This window comes from Ornithodoros turicata, unplaced genomic scaffold, assembly GCF_037126465.1.
Source record: "Ornithodoros turicata isolate Travis unplaced genomic scaffold, ASM3712646v1 Chromosome31, whole genome shotgun sequence".
Classification (NCBI taxonomy): domain Eukaryota; kingdom Metazoa; phylum Arthropoda; class Arachnida; order Ixodida; family Argasidae; genus Ornithodoros; species Ornithodoros turicata.
This window is the reverse complement of record NW_026999355.1, coordinates 1,487,563-1,497,016: the sequence shown is the minus strand read 5'-3', so window position 1 is coordinate 1,497,016 and position 9,454 is coordinate 1,487,563. Positions and strand designations below refer to the sequence as shown.

The window sequence follows — 9,454 nt, the reverse complement described above, 5'->3', positions numbered from 1 at the left end:
TAAAAACAAGGACAACAACTTTATTGTGAGATGATGAATGGGGAGTTTCATCGCCAGAGGCGATACTCTACCCCATGGGTGGTGGTGATGTGGGGAATTAAATAATGAGCCCCTTCACAATAAGGATCCAAATCCTATGGTATCCAGAAAGGGCAAGAGAGCTTTCAAGGCAGAGCGATGGTGGGCTGGGTGTGGCCTGGGACCAAACAATTTTCCAGACAAAGTAGTTTTTCTTTGTTTTCGCCTAATCCTGATATAAACCGCAGTTGTAATCGAGCATAACGTCTTACTCTCAGCTTTATAGCAAGGTAAGAACGCTCTCTGTTGAAAATCGGGAACTCTCCGTTGTCCACAGGATAGTAATTAGCCACGGTCTTCAAGAACTGGCATAGACTAGCCAAGGCGTCAAGCCAAGGCTTCAAGGCGACGCAATGCTCATACTAACGTGACCGGGTTCTAAAATGCCATTGGTTCGAACGGAGGACTGGGATCGCAGCTTTAACCCTTCCTCGCCGGTCCGTTAGAGCTTTCGTCTTTGGTATATGTAGTTTATGAGATCATGCACGCATTGCACTGCACGTGAGGATATTGTGAAAAATATTATTTTTCTACGTGCCGTAGCTGACGGGATACAGGTCCTTGAACGCAAGCCCACGTCAAGGCATGACGTTGGATGAGCGAGAGCTACGGCCATTCCCATCGGTTTTTGTATACACGTGATTTCTCCCGCGCTGCCTCACTGGTGGAGAGCCGCATGAGTATCGATATTCGCAATGCCGACCTTCTGCGCATCCATTACTCCCTTTGCCGTAAAAATTGGAATGCTAGATTGACATCGGTGTAACTTCGTAACGAAGTGTCACGCCCCCCAAGGTATTAACGTTCACTCAAACTGGGGTGGACAAGGAGCTTTCAAACAGAAAATCGACTTTGACCAAGTTCAACAAAGCTGTTCTCTCATTATAACTCCATTCCCTCCGTTCATTCAAAACTTCAACCTATGAATTCGTCGATTCATGAACAGTTTAAGAAATTCCGTGCGTTCATGCATCAAGGGTTGACCGTATACAATTTATTATATTCTCCTACTCAAGAAATTGCAAACGAGAGCACGTCCTGCGCAAATACATGGGCCGTAGCTCATGTGGCGTGTTTCCATATTCATCATGATTAATTTATCTGTTGTTATTGTTCCGCAAGTAAGCAATCAGGGAGATGCACAGTTCCGTTTTGTTCTTGTCCCCATAATTATCATCACCACCACCACCATCATCATCATCACAGCCACTTTACAATTACAGACGTCTTGTACCGTAACACGCTAACAAAGTCCGTCACTCGGAGCTTTTCGCTTCCACAGGTGCGAGTACACTTTTGTTCCTGGTCAACAGGAACATGATTACCAACAGCAAGCCCATGAGTACAGTAGCGCCGAAGCAAACGTACATCACTACCATCGGGATGTCATCGATGAATAACCCGACCAGGACGGGGGCAGCCATCGAACCCGCAGATGCCGCCACCGTAAGGGCTGACATCATAAAGAAGCCGAGCACCACATAACGCACACACCACGCGACGGCTGTACCGTAGAGTGCCGCTTGCGCTAGTCCAGTCACTGCCGTCATCGACCACACAGTAATCGCTGAAGACTCCCCGAGAAATACGAGCACGCCGTGGGCAGCTAGCAGTAAAACTTGGGAGCACAGCAACATCTTAAAAGGTGATGACACAGCCGCACAGAAGGCACACATGACACGGCCCAGGCTGAACGTCAGGAAGAAGACGGACGTCAGGTACGAGGCGGAAGACTTGCTGAAATGAAGCGCACTGCTGACGGCGAACGTTGCCAACATCTGACTGTAACAACATTCGAGCCCTATGACCGTGAAGATGAAGACACTCAAAACAGAAAGTAGAATCGCAGCGAACTTGCCGCTTCCTGGATTACTTTCGGCGTTGTCAAGGGGAACAGGTTTGCAGTCTGACCTGTCCGCAATGTAACTTACTACCATGAGTATCGCTATGAAGACATGTACTGCCGATACAATGGCAAATGCGTAATGGATACGTGACGGCTCGGTTGCGTAGGTAAGTGATGCAGAGGGTGAAACGTCTTGGACGATTTCTGCGGAACCTAATAAGGGGCTGACTTGGATGTTGGCGTCAAGGGATTCGTTCGTTGTGGAATTTGGCGAGAGAAATGGATACGTCATGAGTGGAGCTACGAAGGCACCAACACCGAACATGAAATGGTATATTTGAAGCGATGGTCCGCAGTTCGCCGGCCACAAATTGATAAGCCATATGTTGGCACCTGGAAGAGAAAAACGTAAGTCAAGTTGCATTATCTTTCTTAGCCAAAAGATATTTTATGGTATACTTTTCTTTCTACAGCGCATGGAAATCCGCGATGAATACCATATTATCGGTTTCAGGATCGAGATGAAAGAAGTAAACACCTTGAGACGCGCTTACCTTGGTTACGGTTTGGATTTGGTACTTCGCGCCGTATTTTTTCGATATATTTTGTGCAGAAACGATAGTATATGCTCCAACTGTGCTGTGTTGGCAGATATCGAGCATGTGGTCATGGACTGTGACATGTATGACAACGGAAGGGATGTCCTATAATATCGGTTGAATAACATCAATGAGGCACAGTTCACGTTGGCACCAGTGTTAGATCCCTGACACCATCTTGCAGTGCCATCAGGCACTGTTTTTCTTCCCGGACTTTCTGTGGGACGCTGACCTCCTTCACGATTTAGCACGATTTTGCACGATTTAGCTGAACTGGGCTATTGTGTGACTTTCTGTGCTCTGATATTGTCTGGTCATGAGGATTTTATGCGTCAATGCGTTGGCTGTTAGATCTGAGCGTGCTATGCACGTTACGCGGCAAGCGTAACTTTGGGAATAACATGCATGGAAACGTGTTGCTATGTGGGACCAAATACTTGGCCATAGTATCGTTATTCACTCATGACTTCATCATTACATATCTCATACTGACCAATGTGCCCTGGAACAGTGAACCACAAATTTCATGGCGAATTTTCTCGAATCGGCCAATCTCGATAAGACAGTTTCCGAGCGCAAAAGAGACACGTTTATGGCTGCCTGCTCCCTAGCATGACGCGATGTGGAGCTTCGCATGGGATATCCAACACACGCAAGATCGCCTCAGATGTGGAACATCGCTCGACGGATATAATGGCCGTATACCGTGACCACGTAGAGACGAACTGCACGTGCTTTTTGACAGTCAGATTTCAAGCATTCTTTGGAAACTAGTTCGTCAGTATCGAACATCGTCTGCCCAGTGGCCTTCCATCGTCGACACTGGTGCCACCGCATTATTATACCTGTAATGGCACGTGGATGTGGGGAACACATTTTGTGGACAGCATCAACCGCCAGCTGTCATTCCGTGCCTTCACATCTTGTCTTCTTCGTCAATTGAACAAAATAGCAAGTCAGGGCAAGATAAGCATAGTCTTTGCAGCCCCAGAGAAGCTGGTAGCTTTACAGCTTGACTAATCTGATGGAAGACATCAGAGTGGGATGCATCACGCACACCAAGAACGCCTACGTAGTATGCAGTTCACTAAGTCTCCTAACATCTGAAAGACAACACAATGGACAGTCTGGACGCTGTATCAGTGATCGGTTGTGAGAGCACTGGGGCAACTTGAACCACAAAACGAAAATGTGACGAATGGTTCGCTGTCCCCTATGTAGTGAGAGCGGTTGCGAACCTCTGTTCCACGGACGTGTTTGTATTGGGATAAGTAAGACAGTGTCATACGTAAGATAATTGAAGACGAGCAGATATCGCAGCTGAGGCATGCGTGCGTGGGTAACCCCTCCATTTCGCTATCAGAGTGTAGTACATAACGTAACCGCATGACGTCTGCGAGCTACTTATGCGGCATGGTGTGCGTTTCTTCCACAATTGTTGGAAGCAAGCGCCTGTGTGTGTGCTTCTTTTCTTCTGTCTGTGGTCATAAGTTGTGCGCTTCGTCATATCATTCGTAACTATTCCACGCAGTCTAACTTTTGCACTGTGCGGTGACGGCCACCGTGGAGTGGAGGGAGTGTCAGTTTTCCTCGCGTAATCAGCGCTCCTCTTTATGGCGCTAAGCCTCTTGGGTCAAAAAAGTCCGTTAATAATATGAGTAAACACGGTACATATGGGATACATGACAAGGCATACTGCTGGGGCTGCGAGTTCCACCTCACAGTGAGAGGACAGACACCTATACGACGCCCATGGACGTCCAGAAGTTCATTTCGCTTGTGGATTGTTGTTTACCTGTGTCGAAGGCTCCGATGGCTATTCCCGACACAGCAGCAGCAACATGGGCGAGTGCCAGCCTCCCACAAATGGGAAGAAGCACGACGCTCACCGCCTGTAGCAGCATCATGCCGATTGTCACGAGTTGAGTGTTGTAGCGGTTGTACAAGAAACCTCCTGCAGGAGAACACGTTGCATTAAAATCGGGTGGGGGGGGGGATATAGTTTTATTGCGAAACAAAACAAAAAAAAAAAAAACACGAAAGAGGGGAAAGGTTAGCCTGGCTCCAGAAGCCGACTTGCTATTCCCGCTCACAAAAAAGGAAAAATAAAAAGAAGAAAAAGAAAGACAAAACGAAAAGAGAGAAAGAAGGGGCGCAGTCACAGGCTCAGCGCGAGCCCTGTGTCAGTAAGGAAGCGTACGAGTTCCCTTCCGACGCGCTACTGAACGGGCCGTTGCAGAGGGCCCAGTAGCGTTGCCAGCGTGACCTCCCTCAGCCCTAGAGCAGGTAGCCGCTCCATTAGAGTGGCACGGGGAGCGGCGAACAGGCGACAGTGGAGGAGTAGGTGGGAAGTGTTGCGCTCGGGTGTTAGGACAACTGCGAACGGAACTAAGAACTGGGAACTCTCAGAAACGATAGTACAACTAACACAAATAGTTGGTCCCTTTTTGATCCCGAAGTTAAGACTCTTGAATGTCTACCTGACTATGACGTCATGTGAGCCGATCAAGCACCAATGTGAGCAGCTCGCATGGCGTACTGGTTAGTGGTTCTTCCACGCTGAGACTGAGAGGTGACGCGGTTTCGTATCGTGACCGGCTGCGCTGTCTGAGGTTTTCCCTGAGTTTTCCCAAAGACTTTCCAGACGAATGTCGGCACAGTTCCCCCTGAGGTCCGCCCAGGACGGATACTAACCACACCTGTCCCCCACTCCTTCCTGCTGTCCTCTCTCAATCTGTCCACGTCTACACGCCGATCATAGCCACAGGAGCTTCGCGGCGCTAACGCGGGATCAAAAGAGAAACAAGCACCGATGGGTGTGCTGTTGTCGCAAAATTAATAGCGATAAAATACATGGCGCATACCTTATAGAACTGGACTTGGAGACCAAAATGCTGACTGAGACACGCAAAGCACTGTCTATAAATGAAATAATTAATTCGAAACCAATGCTTCGCCCTGTGTCTCGCAATTTCCTGTCCCCTTTTTGGAGACGGCACTAACGGTTCTTGTCCCTTTTAGTTATTAATCGTCACCAACGACTCCAAATCGTCACACTTTCTTTGGTGTCATGTTGCAGTCGATGGTACCAACTACGCAGTATGGCGTGATACACACACACACACATTGGATGATGATGAGGTGGGCGATTCACCGCCGCTGAGGCGGTACACTGCCCTATAGCGCATTGGGAACAGATGAGGGGAAGATGATGGGGGCTTTCAGAGAGTCGTCACCAGACCGGTGGAGCAGAAGTACTCCGCAAGAAGACGATATGGCGGGATAGCTCGGCATTTCGGGTCGCGAAACTCGCGATCACATTAATCTGATAAGGTGTGAGCTCAGCCGCAGGCTACGAACTCACGTGAAGGTCGACATGGCGTATCGCTGAGCTCGATCATGCCACATATTAGAGCAGTCACCGGGTAACATCGCACCTGTGACCAGGGATCGGCAAAATAACCCTGTACAAATAACCCTAATAAATCTGTACATGATCGAACATAAACATAATGTGACAGTCGGAAACAACACCAAATGGTTAATTGAAGAAAGTTACATAGTACACCATAGCTGATACACTGGATGCACAGGGATGTACCTGAACGACGAGGGAGGGTAGTGGGAAAACAGCGGAAAAGTACGTGCGTTAATTAGTTAATTATAAGTTACCCGTCAAAAAGTACTCGTTACAAGTTAAGTTACAAGTTAATAACGAAGTTCTTCAGCCTGAAATGTAACTCGCAGTTACTGCGTTACTTAAAAAAAAAAGATCGAGTTACTTCCAAGTTACTTCGGACACAAAATAGCATACGCAGGTGCAGCGCGCGTGAGCAGTTGAGTTAGACCTTGAGTTGCCTGCGGAGGAGTGCAACACGCTTTGATCGTTTTCGTTTATGTTCAACAATAGACCTCTCCCTAGACCTCTCCCTGTTTGTAAACAAATGACATCATAGTGTTCGACAGCGCCAAAATTTTGTAGAATTGAACTACGCTCGAAGCTAGAGGTGAACAAGGTCGCGCCCGAAAGCCACGGTCTTGAGGGGATTACGATATGGGCCCTTAAAGGGACGCGACCCTCGGTCCTACTTCGCTTTCAATGGGACGAGGCAGCGAACAAGTGCCCGTTCATGAAACCCAGCCCTCTCCTTCCGATTTGTTTCCGTTTCAGTCTGTCTCCCAATGTCATGATGACGTTTCTCTGGTAGAGGTCTATTCCAATGCTTTGCATCTTACTCCCTGTGGGCGCACAATGGTTCAGCCTCATTTCAATGGCAGCGCTTCTTACTTCCTGAATAAAATACTGTAATTGATTGAATATCACGTTTTATGGCAAAAAAATGCCACGAAGGAACCGGAGAGAAAGCAAGAAAATATGTGGACGTGAGTGAAAAGCGAGTTAAAAGTAACTTGGAGCTTAACTTAAGTTACTTTGGCAAAGTTACCTCAAAAAGGAACGAGTTCATCTGAAGGTTACCACGGCGCAAAAGTACCGAGTTAAGTTACAAGTTACCAAAAAAAGGAACTTAGTTACAGTAACGAGTTACTTGTAACGGGTTACCTCGAACTCTGGTAGTGGGATCAGGGTCTACGAGTCAGTGGAAAGTGTTTCTTACGCGTACCAATAAAGGATCCCAGTAGTCCTCCAACTCCCCGGGTAGTCACCAATTGAGCCACGTTCTTGACGTCCGCCCCGTAGATGTCGGCCAGGTCCAAAAGGCCCACAGCCGTTGTCGTTGTAATGAGACCCTGATGGCGAGAGTGTGAAACATATTTATTCACTGGCACTTTGCGACATTTAAAAACATTTGACATCAGGTGAGCCTATTTTATCTGGGACATTAATGGACATTTCGTAAAGGCGACGAATTTGTAGTTATGGGTTCTCGTTGGATAACCGGAGCGTTAACTTGAATGCGTTGAAATTAGTGACACTCCTGGCCCTTGACAGGGCAAAGAAACGTTGTCTCGTGCTTTCTGCTCAGACACAATGTGTAAAACATTTTAACGAAATTCGCATCCGTTTGTTCACTTTTTAGCTACTGGCTTGACTGTCGTGACGTCAATGCCAGCAGATTTTCCGTTCTTTGTTCTCTCTAGCATTTAGTGACTAATTCGAGAAAAAACTCGCTACGTTTCGTCATATATCCGAGGAGTCCCTTTATCACGGTAGCACGTCCTTGTGACGTCAGACGAGGTGGGCAGTTTACGCTTATGTCACTGAAAAAACGAAACCGGACGCAATCATCACGCGGCTAGCTTTTCTTCAAAACTACGAGGTTCTGTCGAACTAGATTTCGCTTATGCAGTCGAAACGCAACTGCTAGTGGAATATAACCATAATCCTGAAACAAGTCAACTGTCCTGACTGTTCCTTTAAAATCAATCAGGCTGTGCAGAGTCGCGTATAGGCAGAGTTTGGTCATTTTTCATCGTTTGCTACCTCGTGGGTGGAGCCGGTTTCACCGTCCAAAAAAGGGAATCCAAGCGCCATCCGTTTATCAAGCAAGCTTGCGAGCTACATTTTGGTGTAGTCGCCAGCTGATCGCCACGTGCTTGGTCGCGCTTAACGTAATCCACCGAAATGGCCGGATTAAGGCTTAGAGTCACTTCTGATATGGGGAGCTATGCCACCACTAACTGACTTGAAGGGCCGTCGAAGTACGAAGTGCGCACGTGTTTTCCCTGCTTGTACAGCATGGGACAAAAGTTTACGGAACACGGCACTGGCGTATACCTTCATCGGGGCGGGCCCCTGCAGGCTTTCAGGAAGAGAGCGAATAAGAAACGGGTGACACGATATTCTGGAGTAGGCCGAGGACGCTTCCCCGAGCAGTATGCCGCAACATGTCAGCAGATTGCTCAATGAAACACATATCGAGAGAGAGAGGGACACAACTTGAGTGGCACGATGGATGCAGGCATTAGCGAGGATAGACAATGCATATCTTCAAGTTATTGCTCTGCGTCGCTGTGTCCCGCACAATCAGAATAAAATTCACCGTACTATTCCGGAACAAGCCAGGTCCACGTTGATGGTCTTCACCACTCGTAGAAGTGTATTCTTGTCCACCATTTTCACCGGTCTCTGGTGACTGCTACCTGGCCGACTGACGTGGGAGCCTTGCAATCGTTCCTGTCATTACTGGCCTCATAAGGGAGCCTTTATCTCTCTCGCCCTTCGAGCGTTGTAAAAGGCTCATCGACGTCGGTGACGACTGACGGAATAGCAAATAGAGCTGGCGCAGTGTTAATCGGTGTCGAAATAGACAGGCAACGAGCGTCAATGTTACACGGCCTTCGCGGCAAGATCTACGTCAGGGGCCACGAGTTGGGGGGGGGGGGGGGTACGAACAGTCTGGTAACGTTGTAGTGAATGAGGGAAGAAAAAACGCAACACAAGCCTCACAAGGCCCAGGTGTATGCTTGAATTGAATCATATGGCAGTTGAATGAAAGGTACCAGCAGTGGGATCCGAACCCACACCCTCTGATTGCCGGTCTGGGATGCTACCAGTTACACCATACTAGCTACCCTCTCTTCAACGTATCAAGCCACGCAAGGAAACAAGCGGACACGCACTTACCCGCAATACATCTTCTCTTACATTGCTGCCAGTCACACTCACATTCACACAGACGAACACGCGCGTGACAGGCGGCATCTCTCTCATGTATCGCTGTAGTTATGGTTCGGAATCTCTGTTACGGCCCTCTTTACAATCTCGGAATTTCTAAACGTGAATCCCGGGACGCGATCGAGATTTTTTTGCAGCTATGCCCAGGAAGCCGTACACAAATGTATCTACCTGCGCATCCATCATACTATCACAAAACTGCGATAAGTGCGCGCTTCCTGTCATCCCCGCGGAACATTCTAGTGGAAGAAAACGCACACGTACACAACACTGCTCATCGGGCAAAAGTTTCGC

The 9,454-nt window shown here is 48.0% G+C and overlaps 1 protein-coding gene across 2 annotated transcripts; it reads right to left on the bottom strand.

Moving 5' to 3' along the window:
• On the bottom strand, positions 1-9,245 carry LOC135373747 (sodium-dependent glucose transporter 1B-like). 2 transcript variants are annotated; one of them, XM_064606834.1, is made up of 4 exons: positions 9,110-9,245; positions 7,146-7,272; positions 4,319-4,477; positions 1-2,317 (listed from the first exon to the last, which is right to left on the bottom strand). In XM_064606834.1, exons 1-4 carry the CDS (start codon positions 9,194-9,196, stop codon positions 1,335-1,337), a joined length of 1,356 nt encoding a protein of 451 aa, XP_064462904.1. In that variant the 5' UTR covers positions 9,197-9,245; the 3' UTR covers positions 1-1,334. The 2 variants fall into 2 exon arrangements, with proteins under 2 accessions (XP_064462904.1, XP_064462905.1); XM_064606835.1 differs by lacking the exon at positions 9,110-9,245 and adding an exon at positions 8,531-8,647.
• Between the last annotated feature and the right edge of the window lie 209 nt (positions 9,246-9,454).